At 36.2% G+C, this 19,694-nt stretch overlaps 1 protein-coding gene and 1 long non-coding RNA gene across 2 annotated transcripts; one reads left to right on the top strand and one right to left on the bottom strand.

Moving 5' to 3' along the window:
• Window positions 1-738: 738 nt before the first annotated feature.
• LOC132623825 (phospholipase A1-II 1-like) lies at window positions 739-3,087 on the bottom strand. Its single transcript, XM_060338642.1, has 3 exons — window positions 2,305-3,087; window positions 1,906-2,211; window positions 739-1,526 (listed from the first exon to the last, which is right to left on the bottom strand). Exons 1-3 carry the CDS (start codon window positions 2,620-2,622, stop codon window positions 906-908), a joined length of 1,245 nt encoding a protein of 414 aa, XP_060194625.1. The 5' UTR covers window positions 2,623-3,087; the 3' UTR covers window positions 739-905.
• Window positions 3,088-4,090: 1,003 nt separating this feature from the next.
• On the top strand, window positions 4,091-10,733 carry LOC132623826 (uncharacterized). Its single transcript, XR_009576438.1, has 4 exons — window positions 4,091-4,338; window positions 4,986-5,032; window positions 8,095-8,187; window positions 10,528-10,733. It is a non-coding gene; the product is annotated as an uncharacterized LOC132623826 (long non-coding RNA).
• The last annotated feature ends 8,961 nt before the right edge of the window (window positions 10,734-19,694 follow it).

Here is a 19,694-nt window from a genome sequence, read left to right on the forward strand (position 1 = left end):
ATCGCTAACAAGGAAGGTCGCAAATGCGACCTTCTGTGTATAAGGCATATTCGCATTAGCGAATGAGATCTCGTGATCATAGCTCCAGTGAAAGGTCTCCTTTGAGATCGCGGTATTGTGGCTCGCGACTGCGGGATTGCCTGTGTCACTCTTCCTCACGATTGCGCTTGGAATCTCACAATCACGGCCAGCGACTGATGTTGTTGGTGCTCTCTCCAACTCTTCTTCAATGACTCTACCCACCCAAAGAATTGCCTTTGTAATTACAAAACAAGACCTACTACAATCACTATGCATGTAACCAAGATATAGTTTTGGATCACACGAAATCTACCTATTACAACTTAAGAACAGTATTGGAGACACCTTTTTTTTTCATGGATTTATTGATTGGTCCATTTGAATCACCAACCAATTAGATAGAAGGAGTGAAAAAGGCCGCATTTGATTAGCCAAAACATGTTATAACTTGTACACATGATATATTCTCATTTGTCATTTGATTTGACTTAGCATGCCACATCATTTAGCATGTTGGTTTATCCTATTGGCTCTCTCTTTTGACTTGGCGCGCTACATGACACAAATTTGGACCTTTAGGATAAGATAACATTCAACGGACGTTGTGCTAATACAATAGACTCGTCATTTCTAGCCCAGTAAAATCGACTAGCTCCATGAATTTGGACTTTTTATTAGATTCACATTTATTTGGACTAATTTTTAATTTCAAAAATAGTTCAAATTATTTTCTGAATTTTCACCATATAAAATTAAATACTTACAGATACAACTTTATCCAACTTGTTATAGCATTGTCAGCACTCGAATACGTTTCATCCTTGTTAATACAAAAAAAACGACGGAGAAATAAAGAAAACAGACAGAGAAAGAAATGTCCATATTTAAGTATAAGTAGAATCATCGTCATCCTCATGATCCATCAAATTCCAGGATCCATCATCCTGTTGGACCATTCCATTATTCTTCTCAACCCACCAAGAACTTGGTACACAATATTCATCCTTCAATGCATCTAAATGCTTATTAACAAGTGAAATATCACGTTGTACTTCAAGCTTAAATCCACCTTTAGCCCCTTGGAATCCAGCAACTCCATGCATATGAGCTTCCAAGCTGTGCCAGCTTCTTACATCTCCGGGTACTTTTAAATAGTTCGATTTTGTGGTGTCAATGGCTAATTCGACCCCGATTTCTGAATAATCTACCATGGGATAATTTGGAATGATGTCAAAGGCATTGCTAACACGTAAAATCCGAAGATTTTCCAGCTTGGAAAATGCATTCCTGAAATTTGAATCTCCAACTCGGGGACTTGCAAATAGAAAAGCTGTCACTAGACAACCACTGGTCATCCCTTTGTCTCTAGGCTTGTTGAATCCATTCGCAACTATGTCAATTGCGTTAAGTGTTCCAACTGCTGCTCCCATGCTATGACCTGTTATTGTTATGCTGATTTCCTCATGTTTGTACTCTTCTACCAATCTCGTTACTTCCTCAAGAACCTAATAAGAAATATAAGAATTAAATCAGTTTATATATCTTCTATATCCTATTTTTTCACTGTCAAATCACTTGAAAATGTTGTAATTAGTTAATCATTTATAAAAAGCGAGACCAATAGCGGATATCAAATTACCTGTCACAACAAGTCAAATATATTACATGTGTAAAATCGAACTATTTAAAAGTGAAGGACGTACAATAGTAAAAGGCTAATTAAGACCACAATTTCCAAAGATACTTTTGATACATATGTCACAAAAAAATTGTTTCGTTCTTAACTTATGTGACCAGTCTAACATGTTCGTATAATTTAAAACGTAGAGAGTATTGATTTTTTTTTGTAAAGTAGCAGGAAGTATTCAAACTCAACATTTTTACCTGGTCTCTGGCACTTGTCTTATTTAAGGGTGACCGTGCATCATCTGAAGTGTAAATGGAGTACCACCCTCGGTGAACTTCAGGGTCAGTGTTACCTCTGAAGATTTTGGGTGCTGGGACTTGAAAACAATCAAGATCATCCACCCAATCCAAAGTTTGAACAGTTCCTCTCCAAGAAATAAGAATTTCTCTTCTTCCTAATATAGTTTTTCCCTCATCCGTGACCACGGCAATAAAACCGATCCAATTTGATTCCTTGCTCCATGACTCCCTTGATAATGATTTTACGATAAAGGCTTCAGGAACCTGGCTTGAAGATATAATTAAGTAATTAAATAATATGTTCTATTTCATATAGTTTAACTTTTTAGATGAAATTGTCACAAAATTCAAGAGAACCTGAATTGAAGATGTTGCGTACAAATATTTTGTTACGCGATACTTGAATAGATTGCCTTTCTCGAGCCCCACTTTTGCAAAGAGGTGATTCTTGGAATATCGAAAATTCCCTGCATTTTTTGAAGCCCTGTCAGAATTGAAGTTGTCATAACTTGCTTGAGCCATTTCTCCATAGTGAATGATGTATCGGCGTAGGTCATGGTCTAAAGGATCCAGAAGGCCTTCCCAGTTGTTCTTCCCACTTAGAAGCTTCCATCTTTTTGCTATGCTATCCATCTTGTCCGTGCTTTTCTTCTTTCTTTTGAACCAGTTTCTCATCTGTTAGCTCTTTATTATCAAACCCTGGCTTTGCCTTCTACTGGTTCCTCACCTTACTACTTTGTTGATCTAAAGAATTGATATAGTGGGCTTTTAATTTGTGCAAATATAACGGTCAGTTGGAATGTTGTTTAACTTCCTCCAACAAAGTAGGTCACCGTAAAATGTAAGAAATTTAATTAATGCAACCTGCTGAGCACATATATATGTAAAACATCATAAGAATTTCAGCAAATATACCAAATTCTGAATTGATAATTTCAAAAGTACAATGTGTTAAACACACTAAAAGATGAACCCATCAAATTTAAATTTTCGATTTGGCCCTGACTAAACATACCCATAGCATATGCATATTTAGAGATATGCATGTGAAACTAGCTGAAATTGAATGTTCATCAAGAACTTGAATGCTTTAATAAGGTTTATTTTATTCTAACTTTTGCTTCTTTATTACTCCAACTTAATCTCGTTAAAATATACAGGGAACATGACGCTCCTTCTACTCAAAGCTGAGCCACCATTGTATCACTTAGCTTCTAAAATAGGAATATACCAGAAATCTTGTTAGGAGGATCATGCTCTAACTTGGCCCATAATAGTATGTCCTTGCTTTAAAGCAAGAACAATAAGAAAGCAACTTATGGAATAAAGATAGTGCTTGAATGTTAGACAAGGCAAGTACTGCAATTCTTGAAAAATGGGTTGAAGATTTTCTTTTAAGATTTTCCAAATTGTAATTGTAATCACTTATATTTTATCAGATTTAAATCATTAAAATAATTTATATTATATTTAGGATATAGGCTAATTCATAGATCTTTGGGCTTTGATGATGGGCTAATATAATTGGGTTAATTATTTAAGTCCAACAAATATGGATTAAATTAAAGAAATATTTACTTGTGATAGCTATCTCTAAGAGGTATTTATTGATATTAACTATTATTTAATTCATTTATATTTCGTAGCTACAGTGATTTTCTAATTTACATATCGTAGGTATACCAAACACATAGAGTGTAACGGTTTGCTTTTTACGCGGGTTAAGGCATAAAAGCTACTACGAACTCGTTGGTGCTCTTTCGGACTTTTGTTTTGAAAATAGTCGCCAGCTAATTTTTAGAAAATTAGGAAAACAGTAGGTGAAGGGTTTATTCAAATACAGCGAAAAATCCTTCGTAATCCAGAGTTCTAGGTAAGGGTTCCGTGATCCCCTAGGGAAGGTGTTAGGCACCCCAGTATTAAGGATCCGTACTATACGGTTGACCTTCGAATTCCAATACACTACAACAAAAAGGCTTATCAGCGACCAACATTTAGCGACGAGTTAAAAATCTAGTCCCTAAAAGCATACTTATAAGGACCAAATTTTTTGCTAGTCCTCTAACTCTCGAACTTTTAACGAAGGAAGTGAAAATGTTCCCTAATATGATCAATAACTGGTCCCTAGTGCCAAAAAACCAAGCGGGACTAAGCACCAACATAAAATTTGGCTCCTAGAAAGAATAAATAAATAATGGGTTCTTTAGTTTTAAAACACAACTCCATCTCCCAAAATCCCTTAACCTAAAATTTCTAAACCTAACTTCATCAAGAAAACTATTACGTCAAAGAACAATTACGCATCACATATCTGAACTTCGATTTCCTGGAGTTTGTGGATGCTAGGTGATTTTTGTCCGAACCTAATTCCAAAACTCTCCCTTAAGTTTGGTATTAAAATTCCCCCTTTTTCATATTATCTTTTTTATGAATACCCATTTCAATTGCAATTTCAATTTTCATTACCTTTGATTTCGTTCCATTTTGAATCAAAATTTGAGTTTTTCTTGCCAGATTTTAGCATCTGGGTTTTGTTTTATCTTTATTTTCTGAAAGGGGCTTTGCTTAATAGATTCTTGGACTACAACTGTTTGGTATTATAATTCCCTTTCTTCCATATTTTCTTTTTCTTTAATACCCATTTCATTTTCAATTTCAATACCCTTTGATTGCGTTTCATTTGGAATTGTAAACTTTTTTTTTCCAGTTCTTAGCATCTGGATTTTGTTTTATTTTGATCTTTTGAAATGGGTTTTGCTTAATACAGTAGATAAACCAGAAAAATCGATTCTTGGTCTGGGATTTTGAAATGTGCTTTGCTTAATACAGTAGATAAACCAGAAAAAATAGATTCTTGGACTGGGATTTTGGAATTGAAATTTTTTTCTTCAGTTTTTAGCATCTGTGTTTTGTTTGATTTTAATCTTTTGAAATGAGTTTTGCTTAATACAATAGATAAACCAGAAAACAGATTCTTGGTCTAGAATTTTTGGGCTTTGCGCCTAGCTGTGTTTGCTAATTTTTGGGTCATTTTGTAGTTTTGAAGCTATTCTTCAATGGTGATTGGAAGTTAAGTATCAACCAGGTATGTATTTGACCACGTGTTCTTTACTCTATCTTGTTTTCTTGGACGATGTTAATATGCAAAAGGAAATTGAAGATTTTTATGAATTTTTACTCATTTCTTGCAAATAAACTATCCGAATGGATTTGAAGACTCATAAAGCTTTGTTTCATGATTCCCATGCCATTAAGGTTCCTGTCTTCCTCTTTTAATTTGGGTATGCTAAGTGATTGTTTGTACTCTATGATTGTGTTGTCTTGAAGATATTCTTCGTAAACTTCGAGTTTTGATTTGAAACATGTTTGTGGTAGAATATTGATAAAGGTAGCTATGAACTTGCTTGTTATCGCACTGGAGAAGAACGGTATGTCCCTTGCTTCATTGTATTGCAGGTGAAAATCCTAGTAGGAAGTGTTTCTTTTGGATGAAATTTGCCTTTACCTCTGGTAGTTGATTTTTGAAGTCATGGATTTTTTGAAGTTACTTTAAGTTAAGATCGTAGCAAATTTAAGTGAGGCTCTTCGTCAAGCCTCAAACGCGTGTCTTTACGATTACTTTATCTTACTAGGCTACTAACTGAGGAATGTCACTACAATCTATATTATACATGAACTCTCTAACTTAAAACTTAAATTACGTAAATACCCCTCCTAAAAACCTAACTAACCTACTTATTAAAAAAAAAAATCTAACGCAAAGAAACAACATAATAACAAAGTTGTATAGTCACGTCTTTGCACATCCACAGTATGCACTTGGCAAAGATTGGCACTGCTTAGTTATCTCTTTTCTCAATTGCTCTCTTTTATGTATTTGATGCCAGAATTTCAACACTTCCACTATTTTTCCCCTTAGATCATTTGCGATATTTATAGGCGTGTAAGTTCACTTCTGTCTATTTACCAAAAAAATATTACCCGCTGAAATATCTTATGACTCACAAATTATGCTATCCAATTCAAAATATTTGATGTTTCAATCTCTAAAATTTTATCCAAACTAATTGATGTTTCAAAAAACTAGGAAGGTATTTAATTTATTTTCACAAATTTACCCTAAACACATTACAATCCTATGAAGAAAACAAATCATAGTATTTTAATCAAAAGTTCTTTTAATTTTTTGGGGTAACTGAATTTCTTAATCAATATACCCAAGCCTGAAACATCAATTGTTTTGGACCGGAAGGAGTAGAAGTTATGGATTCTGGTGGTTTCTTTAGGAATTCTTCCATTATAGTTTGTTTTGAGATTTCTTGTTGTTATGTTAAAGCGAAGAGAGGTTTTTTCATGTGAAATATCTTTTCGGCTTCACTACTTTATTTTTGCCTTTTATAATCTTGTTTGTATTTCTCTACCAAAATAAATCATCAAATATTAGTGACAAATTTTTTTCAACCAAATTACATGTTACCAATTAATGATGATGAACCAAACCATATGATTTAATTTCTTGATGGCCAAATGAGATGAATAGGTCATGTCGTACAGATTATGAATCGAGTGCATGCTTCTCTATGTTTTTTTGTACAATTTCTTTTGTGGCGTGATTTGATTCTTCCACGGTGAAAATTTAAAATGATATACAGTAAATTACGAAAAAGAAACCTCTTATCCTCTCTTGTGTGTAAAGTGAGTATTCTTCTTCTGGTTACTTTTTCTATAGTTATGGAACTGTAGAATTTGCTCTGTATTGGATGGTAACCTCTGCTCACAATGACTATATGTGCGCACATGCTGAGTCCTCAATTGATTTTCATTGAAATATATGTATATGATTGTATTTTTCTTGAGTAAGATTTATAAATATGGTTCTAGTCCAATGCTTTCACATTTAAAATTTTGCAACTAACCTTATACTAATGACTGAAATAAGAAGAATTGTTATTCTGTTATTTATAAATTCAATAACTTATTCTCATTATCTGGTAATCTGTTAACTTCGATAAATCTAGGTGTTTGTGGTTAATAGTAGATCTTTCGGTAACAAAGAAACTTCACTTTCAAATACTCCTAAATAAGAGTGCTATAACATGTTTAGCAAGTTATAGTATATTATCGTTTCCACACTAATCTCAAGACAGCAGGTATTAAAATCCTGTTTCTAAAAGAGAGTATTCATAGGGCTCTACAAAGGTAAATTTTCTATAGAAACAAGTCGAGGATTACGTACTACTGGTATATTTGCCAAACTGCTAGATTAGAGAAAGTTTTGTCGAATAAGCTTGTAGATCACCTCTATTGATAGACTTAATAGATACCATTGGCCATAAAGCTATTCTTATTTTTCTCTTGAAAAGACTATGATCTATAGGCATAATTTGCATAATAATATCGGTGGTGGGAAAGGACAAGGATGGGTAATTTGTATGTAGAAGTTCAGAATCAAGGAAATTATAAATTTCTATTTCTTCAAGATTTGCATGTAGTGCAGATACTTTATAAAAAAATTGAAAATTTTGTGCAAAGACCAAAAGCTAAAATATCATAAATTGTTAGGTGTTCCCAGGTAGTTTAGAACCACCTCATGCACATATTTCATAGTGACTTAATGATTAACAAAGTAGCATGAAAGTATAATAGAGAAGTAGTGTAATAGAACGAAATCTGTTATTTTGGTTCCCTATTTCGTAAAAGGTTCTTGAATATCTACGTATTAGATGTTAGAAAACATTGGATGAAGGTTAAGTATTTGATGTCAACTACTTAAATGAATCACACCAGGGATCATAACAGTCGATATCTCACAATGGGGTGGTTTTCTAAAAAGGTTTAGAAATTTGATAACACAGGCATACAAAATTTGTTATGTCATCAAAATAAGGAGGGAGATACTGCTTCATATATTGCTGCAGAGAATTGCCACTGGTTATTGCTGCTGAGAATTTCCACTGGTTGATTGTTATAAAATTACCTCTACAGCTTGATTAGGTTGATGATAATGACATTTTTGTATCTGACATTTATTTTTCCTTTTTTCAGTTAGCATAACTTCTTGCTCTATAATTTCTCCTTATAGCTTGAACAGTTTTTGTGTTAGATAAGTAAACTATGTAATTTCCTTTTCTTTCTCTCGGCATGCAGAAGCAGAAGCATCTAGCCATAATTTAGATGAATTGTCCAAGAGAGTTTATTTCTTTAGAAACGGCAAGTCCATTGAATCTAAACTCATATGAGGTTGGCACTTTTTATTTGCATTATATATTCTTTCAAAAGTTAATAATTTGATTACTATATTACTGGTACATGGTGATGAGAAGTAGCATAACTTAGAGATATTCACCAAAATACGACTAACAATTTCATTATGTGATTCGAAAGTGACTACAAGAGAAAATGAAGGGACTAAATAAATTGTATTATTAGTTGTACAATTAGTGTTATTCTAGTGGATTTATGTAATGCCATTGTGTTTTTAAGTTAATGTGCCTGAAGGCAGTGAAGGGTCATGGAGTTTTGAATATATGTATGGCCGGGGATAAATTGAAATATATGAAGCTACCTTTGTCTAACATCGTATTTGGATTGGCATCTTCATTTTAACATATTCGTCGGTAAAAATTATGTTGTCTTTCCTTTAATTTGTGGTTTGACAGCTAGAGTAGATTGAACTTAAAACTTCCCATTGTCGTTCTTCTTCTTCTTCTTCTTTGTAGTTGTGTATAGATTCTCCCTTTTGAGGAATTGTTTTCCATTTTTTTCCACATGTATTCATGGTTTAGAATGTGCGCACTCACCTTTTTATGACATCTTGGTTTTGTTACAAACTGAGGTTCATCTGTTTGAATCAGCTCCATCTTAGTTTATAATTAAAAGAATCAGGTATACCCAAGAAAGTTTAGCATTTATATATAAGGTGATTGCTCAAGAATAACTAGCTCTAGAAGTTGTAATTGCAATCTATTTGTCAAGAGACGTGTTTTTAGGGGAAAGTTATTAGTGAATTCATAGGTTAATCGATAAAATGTTACATCTTTCCTCAGTAGATATCATACTCTTACCTTAACGTTAGGTCTAGCGTATCCGATTTGTATATGGTTTGTTAGCATATGTTTTCATGTTGTGTGTTGGAATTGATACTATAGTATAAACTGGTTAGGGATTTTTTTTTTGTCTTCTTTATGTTAATAGCCCTTTACTCTTTTTGAAGAGAGTACACAAAACCAAGTTGCTGCTACTTCTCAAATCTTGAGTATTAGTAAAAGCTTATCAGTGTCATGTGATACATTAGACAACACTGTATTTGTTAAAAGGCCCAAAGAAGAAGAAAACTATGGTTGCAGAGGGAAAAAAAAAGATTCTTCTACATCTTCTTGGTGCTACTGTAATTTCTTCTATTTACTGTTGCCACTCCCAGGATTCTGTTTCTTCAGATCAATTTATCTTCCTATTTTGTCTTCTGAATGCTCTCTAGAATGTTTGGGACATCACTTTTGTGATTCTTTTGAAGTGAAAAATTGTGTTGTATGGAATTAAAGAACTTGTTGAATGTGAATTTCATTAGACTTGTTATATTATGAACATAGACTCATTGAGAGAGGCTCTTTAAAAACAAAAAAAGAATCAGCAAAAACAGTAAGAGTTTTACAATAAAACAAGGCATAACTGAAAACCAAGCCTCTTAAGGCTACTATCTACGTATGATGGGTGATTGATTCTTCTTGAACATGCACAATGTAGAATGGTTGTCTATTATCTGAAGACAATATGCGTAAGCAAGTAAGAAACTGATACTGTGATGGTACATTATTGATGTCACTGCATCCTACCCTTTTTAGTCTCTAAAAGTGAAGTGCTTGTAAATTTCTCCACGATACTTTGTTATTCTTGAATTTCTTGAAACGTCAAAATTTCTGATTGATTCGTGATTAGCTTCGGTAATTGTCAGGAAAGGGTCAGCCTTAATGCGATTTTGCTATAATTTTGCCATAATTCAACATTCGCTGGTAGTACTTTGAAATATGAACCTTTACAAAGTATAGGAACCCCTACACCAGTTCTCTTGTTTTCCAAGCCTTGGTAAGTTTTGAAATTTTATATTATAATGATGGTGATTAACTTGCTATTTTTATGCACTTACAGTTCTCAAGGACATGCAAATCCTTAAGATATAGTTCCTTCATTATGCTCCATTTTCTTGAAGAGATAATTCCTTCATTTTGAAACATGTACTTTTGAGTCTGCTGGTTTCTTCATAAATTCACGTTACCTCTGCACATTATCTAGTGTTCTTATTTCAACATGGAAGCTAAAATATCATGAGGATGGAAGCTGCTTCTTGAATCAATGAAGCTTATTTCTAAACTAATCTTCTACTTATTAGGAAGTTTTTACAATTACGTGCAGAAGTAAGCATTACTAGCATAGTACCAGCATATTTTTGTCCAAGTAGATGGTAGAGTAATTAGGAACTGAATCTAGAATGCACTCATATTTTTTATGAACTGAAATTTTGGGTGATTTGGTTGTGCACATATTTCTTTTTTCTGAAATTTTTTTATTTTATACATGTTACAGGATTTGGAGTTTAGTTTACAAGTCATGATGCAATTCTAAAGATTTTGAACAAGTTGGCAAATTTGTTATCGTTTTGCTATGATTGTTAGACAAAACATTATTACTACAGACATTAGCCTTTGTCGGCTAATGAGTTGTGCATAGTATTGTGACTTATATATTTTTTGTAAACAATGGTATTAGTGAGATGTTAATTAGTGTTTCTAATTAATATTAGTGATAATTTTGTTTATATGCATTTAATTATCTGTATTACAAATTGTATAATATCTTAAATGAACTTGACAATAAAAGAGCATGCATTATTAAGCTGCCACATTTTAGGACCAGCAATTGCTTTAATTTTTGGGGACCATATCATTTGTTGCAAAGGACCTTTAAAGACCAGTTGAGCTTGTCCCTGAATAGTTTAAGCATCAATTGATCTATGTGTTTAGGGACCACAAATATGGTCCTTAAATAGTGTAGTAGGGGCCAGAATTTTACTGGTCGCAAAAACCCTTTAAGGACCAGATATTAAATCTCGTCGCTATAGACCTTTAGCGGCGGAGCCTATAGCGACGGGTGGCGACCAATTTTTTCCTGTCGCCATTGACTTTTAGGGACCAGAATATGACTTTTTGGGACCATTTTTCTCGTCCCTAATAGCCATTTTTCTTGTAGTGATATATGAGTATTTGCATGAACTGTCTATTTAGTGTTTATTCTCGCAAAAATCTTGTCATTGCATATCATTTTTTTGAAAAAAAAGAATTTGAGTATGTCCCTTTATATAGGGTACCTAAATTTGGATCTTATGATATCCGGGTAAAACAATTCCTCTTTTTTGTATATAGGGAGGATGGATTCCGTTTGGAAAATAAAGTTATCACGTTATTTGAAAATATGCAAATTATTATGTTTTGAATGTCCAATTTTTCCATACTTAACTCATACTTTATTTGGCTCGATCCATATAGTAGGTTTAGAATGCTTCTAGCCAGGAACTCATACATACAAAGGTTTTGTTTTAGGAAATACGTTATTATATGACAAGTTATGAAATTTATCCCGTATTTGGGTTTTGTATCCAACACTATAATTCCTTTTCTTTTTTTCTGAAGAAGTCTGCCCTTTTTTTGGCCAAAATGAGCCCTTTGGTTTAAAGATTTTTGAGACGCCCATATCCCTTTTTATACGTGAATGGGCTTTGGCCCAAAATCCTTTTTATGCTTTGTGAACAAATTGGCCAGTTCTTGGCTTTATTTTGCTAAAATTAGTGGGGTTTTGGCCCCAATACATACCAGGTTTGTCATTATGTTTGATCCAAAAAAACACTTATTTTTTAGCCTAAGTTTGAAAACAAAACTTGATTCGTTCTTTACTAAAATATGCTTCAGCTTTTGAAAACCAGTCTGTTTTTTCTTTAACAATATCGCGACATTTGTGGTTTTGAAATACTCCTTTTGTTCTTGTTTTTAAATTTAAACCGTGTCAAATAGTTTAACTGATCCTCTATTTAAGTTGTCAATATCGTTAGGCTAAATCTGGGTTTGAAAAATGGTTTTGGGGACTTAGAGTCAATCTAAACGTCATAAGTACTTTTGTCTTAAGACTACTAGTTCACACAATAAGGATTCCACTATGACATGAGTTTTTACAAGTTTACAAATACATAGAAGCTCAAAATGAAGGAAAAGCAAGAAGCAAATAAGGAAATGGAAAGACTAGGGGCGTACCAAGCCCCTAGCCGACCATTTTCACCCATGGCTGGGCCTTCTGCGCGCCAAGCTATTTAATTCTTCTTCGCGGACTAAATATCTTTGAGGAAAGAATTTTCCTTATTGGGCCTGGGGCCCAATAGGCAGGCTTACGCGACCAGAGTGGTCATGTGGTGAGGGATAAAAGAAAAAAGGGAACCAATTAGTTTATAATTTTCTGAACTTATCACGATTATACTTGAAAAAAAGAAGAAGGCAATACATTATCAAATATGTACATATATACCAAACAGGTTCTACAAGTCAATGAAGTAAGGCAGCTATGCTAAATGCTTATACATGTATACCACAAGGCCTGTTGCCAGGTCTTTGGTAACAAGGACTAAGGGAGAGTCGTCGCTTTCGTATTCCCGATGCCGCACAAGTTCCAAGGGTTTCATGAACCTCAGGCATGGCTGGTCACCAGGGAAGGGTCAGACTAGACCTCACCTCAAATTACCTTGTCCCATACCAATTTGGCCCAAAAAATATAAGCAGATTCCAGGATAAAACATCACATTACTGTCCAGGTTCACAACACAATGCAAATCAATAACCAGAGCAATAAAATTTATGTACTTACGGTAGCAAAAACCATGGCTGAACACACACTCATGAAATAGGCCCAAAGCAGACTGAAAGGAACCAAAGAGGCAAAGAATGAGACACATAGTCATAGGGGATCAACACAACTGCAGCCTACCAGTGGACCATAAGTGGGACAAGGAGTAAAGTAGCATGATCATGGAGAGATGACATGAATTATAGTATACAAATATGGGATGAGCAGGGATAATAAATCAAAGACACATAGCCATGGGAAAAAACACACAAGCTGTGACACACCAGGGAGGTAGATCAGCACTAAAACATGCCATCATGAAATGAACCTAAAGCAGTTGACATCTTCTCAATGAGAATGCATACAAAGCTAGTCAAGGTGGGCATGACAAGACATAGGGAAGACTAAGGCCCTCCTGGGTCTGAGTTTTATGTACCAAACCTAGTGTCAACTAGAGGCAGCTAATGCACTCTTAGGAACAAGTAAACAAGACCAGGTCAAGGGAAATGGACAACCCAGTTTTACACTTTTACTAATCCTTCCACTTTGTTTCTAACTTGACCACATAGGCACAATTATTCTCCATTTAGTCAAAGTCACAATCAATCTTACTAGGACACCTAACTCTAAACTGGGGGGTCTCACTAAGCCTAGGAGAAGAATCCAAGTGGTTCCAAAGTTCTTGGCAATGAACACAAACCACAGAAGTGCCACGAGACCTCTTATCTGAAGGACAAATGTTATGAACCATGTTGGGCCTGGTATTTTTTTTCTCCTTTCCCCAAGGCCCCTTTAAAAGGCTTTTCTTAGGTTATGTGGCCTTGGTTCATTTCCAGCCTCCATTATGATCACATGGAGGTTTGCATCTTTGCAGTTATTTAGCCTAGAATTCAATCTAAAAGGGTTCCAAGTGCACATGTTCAACTAAGCAAACCTGTCCATTTGTACTAAGATCAGGACCATTTCCTAAAATCCTCAAGGATACCTAAACTAATTCCTGTCACAACATGGATCAGGTTAAACCACTACAAGCTATTCAGGTTCCCTTGGCTTTCCAGCCTCACCCCAGGTAGGTCTATATTCCTCTTAGATTAAGCCAGGCCATATGCCTCATTCAAACCAACCTTAAAGGGATATACACAGCCAAATTAGTAAACAAATGATAGTTCAGCAAAGCAGACAGAAAGCATTCTCCCAGAGTGCCTGATGCCCAAGACAAGCAAGGAATGACACTAACCATATAAGCAAGTTACAAGGACCCCAGATCAGTGGTGCAAAAGGGCCTAGGGAAGACACAATAAGCAATTGAGACCTTAGGCATATTTCAGATAAAGAAAAACCTTGGCAGAGCCTGTGATTTGGAGCACACATTTAAACCTGGTAATTTTAAAACTTACATCCCCTTTTACATGCCCAAGCACATAGCAAACATGTTAGCTAATTAGGATTAGTGTAGCTCATATCTAGATGCACACTTAAAATCTTTAATAAAGGAAAGGGATTTCAGGGAGCATGTTATGTGAGCAGTTAATCAAACAACCCTAAAATAATCTTAGTCCTTCATAATGGTCCTTCAACTACTTAATCCAATCAGAACCTTTTTACAGGAAGCAAGAAGAAGAGTGGGAGGTGGGTCTATAGCATGATCAGGTTCTGGTAACCAAAAAGGGATTCAATCATTACCGCAAATGAGACAGGTTAGAATCAGCAAACAAAAAACAGAGGGGAAGAAATTCCCTGTTGCAAGTCATGGATGAATAATTTGAGGAAGATTAGAAGGAGCATGATCACACATAAAAGCAAATAGCTAGCCCAGATTGGCATTTAGTTTCCTGTGATGTAGGCTTAGACCACTACCAATACACTTAGCAGTCCCACCTTCTTACAAGCAAATAGTGCAAACTATAAAACTCAGACAGAACAATTCCTCAGATAAAAAAAGCAACCACTTAAGAGACATGGTGAAGAGAAAAAAAAAAACAAGACTTGGACTTTACAAATACTAACAGCTGATCATTTAACGCTAGGTGTACTCCCTTTCCCTCATTTTTAGATATAGTTAAGTCCTTCTAACCCACCTGAGACCCTTGTGTGTCCCAGGACCATGAGGAGAAAGTCAAAATGGATTAGAAAACAGTCCTAGGGTCCTGAGAAGGAAACAGGATAGGGTGAGGTCATCACCTCCCCATCTCCTTTTTCCTGAGTCTCCTCTCACTAAAAAGGGATCCTGGGATCCACTAATCACTACCTCCAGTTCATGCCCAGGCTCACCTTTTACTCTCCCTAGACTTTTCCCCCACCCCATGGCCTCATCCTCATATTCCAGTGACAATACTGTAGGACCATAATGTCACGACCCAAACCGATGAGCCGCGACGAGTGCCTGATCTCTAGTAACCAAACACCCCTACACTCATATCTGGATAACACTGCATAATAAAGGCCCAAAAGCAACTCAATCTAGACTAAACTGACTCATGAAATGATAATATCAAGAACTGTGCATATGTGCATACATACTGAATATAACAGTGCAAGCCGACTAGGCTGCCACATGAACTGTACATAAAAGAATAGGAGCCGACAAGGCAACATCACATGTCATCTGCATACAACTGTCTACAGACCTCTACTGGAATATAAAGCTGTATAAAGGACGGGACAGGGCCCCGTCATACCCATACACATATACATATCTCCAAAAGAATGGCATACCAAAATATACTACAGCTCTGGATCAAGTGGAGCGCACTAACCACCGCTGGATGGGAGTCCTACTGAGCTGGACCGTCTATCTGTCTCCCTGAACCTGCGGGCATGAACGCAGCCTCCCAAGCAATAGGGGAGTCAGTATGGATAATTTACTGAGTATGTAAGACATAAGAGTAACATATACATAAAAACCATGACAAGAATCTGAAACTCATAAGCCAACTGACTGTCTGAATGCATCTATATGACTGAATCTCTGAAAACATATGTATAACTCTGTAGAACTGAAAATGTCTCTGCAGTGTATGATATGCATGCTCTCTTTCAAAATTATATACATCTATATATATAGTGAACTACCCGACCATATAGGTACGGTGTATATTGCCCGGCCATATAGGCACGGTGTTATCATCATCATCATCATTATCTCGCTTTCGGGACGATACCATAAGTCGCCCACTAGTGTTGCTTCTCGGCCGTATAGGCACGGTGTAATCATACATCATCATCCATAAGCCGCCCATCGTAGTGATGCTACCCTGCCATATTGGCACGGTGTAAGAAAATAGCTATACATATATATAAATGCATAAAGGACCCCTGAAAAGTATGCTCTAGACTACTCTAGGCAACATAAGATCTCTAGATGCCATAGTCATAAAACATAGGAAATCAAGGATACGATGAATCGTGTGCCATCTAAGAGTAGATTCTTTGAAACTCGCTCGCTTACTTGTTCGTTTAGATAATAAGGATCATGCCAAAAGAATAAAAGGGACAACCTTAACATACCTTATTCACTTTTCAAGCTAGTTATGCTACTATCCCGAGCTTGACAAATCTACACACACGACCAAGTACCAATTATTAGACTAGAACGTACTTATATACCCACCTTAATCTAGTTTACAACTTTACGCAATTCGGGCAACATCTCTTTTGTAAACATAATAATCCTTCAACTCCCAATTGAACTCTAACATCAACGACAACATCAACAATAACAATATCAACTCTTACAGATCAAAATATAATCAATTCTACTTCAAATCCTCTCTCAAAAACAGCCCTTAGTTTCACCTTAACCCTTATTCAACTTATCACTTCCATAGTTATATTTATTTTACTTAAAACCGCTAAAATTCTTGATAATAACTCAAACTCAAAGGTAGAAATCATATACATACCTTGAAGGAACTAGAATACCAAGAATCAAACTCTAACTCCAATTCCCAAGTTCATCAATTTCAAAGAAACCCTAGGAATAACCTTTTTCTTCACTAGCTCTGGTTTTACGGGCTCGGATCTTGCTAAACCTGTTCCAATATAATAGAAAGTGTTGAGAGGAAATATTTAAGGGTTTGCTGTGGTTTTCAAATGAGGAAATGAAGAATAAAGTCGTGGGACTAATTATTTATAGATAGGACTAGAAAGTTCTAGTGATACGGGTCGACGGTCCGTCGATTTTCACCTGCAGATTCAGAGACTTCGTCATTGTTGATGGCGTGGATCAACGGCCCGTCGAAGCTGACTGGTGTCTGCAGATTTTCTGAGTCATTCCAATTCGCGTCGATTTGATTCGTTTAACTTCTGATATTGTCGTATTGCAAGAAACACGTACTTATACTTCGGTGCACAGGGTAAAACACTTAGTATCCCAAAACTCGGGTACGGATCTCCATTCTAAGGGCATACTCAACTACGAAACCATGGGTTTCTTACGACGAAAACGAGAGGCGTAACATTCTCCCCCCCTTAGAAACATTCGTCCTCGAATGTTTATATAAGTCATAGGCCATAAAAATTTCGGCAGAGTCTCCCCTGTAAATGTACCAATCCAACCTGTACACGGCAACCTAAAATAATGCCACACAGGGCCATATGCTAAAATATACAACATCATGGCCTCACTTGACCAATCACAATAACTATAAATGAAATCAATACCTGGGGAAGGTGATGCCTCAGACTGAGCCTCCTGAGATGACGGAAATAAATAGGGGTCTTTGGCCGTCATTTCCTCTTCCGCTTCCCAAGTCATTTCTTCAACACTATTATTTCTCCACAGAACTTTAACGGAAGCCACATCCGCAGTTCGCAATCGACAAACTTGTCTATCCAATATAGCCACAGGAACCTCTTCGTATGATAACTACTCGGTCACCTGGATATCATCTACCGGTACAATTCTCGAGAGATCTCCTATACACTTACGAAGCATGGACACATGGAATACTGGATGTACAGACTCCAACCAAGAAGGTAGTTCTAGATCATATGCTACCTCACCCACTGTACAAATAATTCTATATGGCCAAATGTATCGAGGGCTCAAATTACCCTTCTTTCCAAATCGCATAACTCCCTTCATAGGTGAAACTTTCAGGAAAACCCAGTCGCCTACCTCAAACTCTAACTTGCACCGCCGGTTATCTGTATAGGATTTTTGTCGACTATGTGTCGCTAGTAACCTTTCTTGAATCGCCTTCACTTTGTCAACCGCTTACTGTATTAAGTCTGGGCCTACTAACTGATTTTTCCCCACATCGAACCATCCTATAGGCGATCTATATCTCCGCCCATATAAAGCCTCATAAGGAGCCATCTGAATACAAGAATGGTAACTGTTATTATATGCAAACTCAATAAGAGGCAAATGGTCATCCTAATTACCTCTAAAGTCAATTACACAAGCTCTCAGCATGTTCTCAAGTGTCTGTATAATACGATCCGCCTGTCCATCTGTCTACCGATGAAATGCAGTACTAAGACTCACTTGAGTCCCCAATCCATTCTGAAAAGATTTCTAGAAGTTAGCTGCAAACTGCGCTCTTCTATCTGAAATAATGGTTGTAGGAACACCATGAAGTCATACAATCTCTTTAAGATAAAGCTTCGCATAATTTTTAGCTGAATAAGTTGTTCTGACAGGTAGGAAATGGGCTGACTTTGTAAGCCCATCAACTATGAGCCATATTGAATCATACTTCCACTGAGTACGGGGAAAACCTGTAATGAAATCCATATTGATTACTTCCCATTTCGATGTCGGAATTTCCATAGCCTGTAATAAAACCCCGAGCTTCTAGTGTTCTATTTTGACTTGCTGACAATTTGGACACTGAGTGACAATTTATGCTATATCTCTTTTTATACTATCCCACTAATAAACTTCTTTGAGATCATGGTACAATTTTGTTGTGCCTGGATGAATAGAATAGCGAGAATGATGTGCTTCCCCCATAACCTGCTGACGACGTCCTGGAACATTAAGAATGTATAATCTACCTCGATACCTGAGTACTCCATCCCCTGTAACCACAAAGGGTGTCTTTTCTTTCTGAGGTGTTGTATCTCGGTAATGGACTAGAACATGATCCTCGTACTGATGTTCCTTTATCTTTGCTACCAAGGATGACATCATTGTATCTTGGACAGTTACTCTTGCATCACCTGAATCTAAGAGCCGAACTCCAAGGCTAGCTAGTCGACAAACTATGCAGACTAGTTCTCTCTTCTCTGGTTGAAAATATGATAGGCTACCCATAGATTTACGACTAAGGGCAGCTACTACATTGGCCTTCCCAAGATGGAACAAAATATCAACATCATAATCTTTCAGCAACTCTAGCCATCGCCTCTGACATAAATTCAAGTCCTTCTGCTTAATGATGTATTGGAGACTCTTGTGATCAGTATATATAACAACATGAACACCGTATAAGTAGTGTCTACACATCTTCAAAGCGTGGATCACTGCAGCTAACTCAAGATCATGGGTTGGATAATTCTCATCGTGCTTCTTCAGCTGTCTGGAGGCATAAGCAACAACTTTGCCATGTTGGAGTAGCACACATCCCAATCCAATACCTGAAGCATCACAATATACCACATAGCCATCTGTTCCATCTGGAAGAGTCAAGATGGGTGCTGAGGTCAACTTGTCCTTCAATATCTAAAAACTCCGCTCACATGCATCTGTCCACTAGAATTTAGTTGATTTTTAAGTCAGCTTGGTCAATGAGGCTGAAAGAGAAGAAAATCCTTCCACAAATCTTCTATAATATCCCTCTAGGCCTAAGAAACTATGTATCTCTGTTGGTGTCGTAGGCCTTGGCCAATTCTTCACAGCTTCAATCTTTGGAGTATCC

Source organism: Lycium barbarum, chromosome 12, assembly GCF_019175385.1.
Source record: "Lycium barbarum isolate Lr01 chromosome 12, ASM1917538v2, whole genome shotgun sequence".
NCBI classification, from domain to species: Eukaryota; Viridiplantae; Streptophyta; class Magnoliopsida; order Solanales; family Solanaceae; genus Lycium; species Lycium barbarum.

What these genes read in the sequence shown, in the direction of transcription:
- LOC132623825 (XM_060338642.1), bottom strand. Translation starts at nt 2,622, where the DNA reads ATGAGAAACTGGTTCAAAAGAAAGAAGAAAAGCACGGACAAGATGGAT. An exon ending in ACGCAACATCTTCAATTCAG is followed by an intron (nt 2,212 to 2,304) that starts GTTCTCTTGAAT and finishes TCTTCAAGCCAG; the next exon opens with GTTCCTGAAGCCTTTATCGT. An exon ending in AGACAAGTGCCAGAGACCAG is followed by an intron (nt 1,527 to 1,905) that starts GTAAAAATGTTG and finishes ATTTCTTATTAG; the next exon opens with GTTCTTGAGGAAGTAACGAG.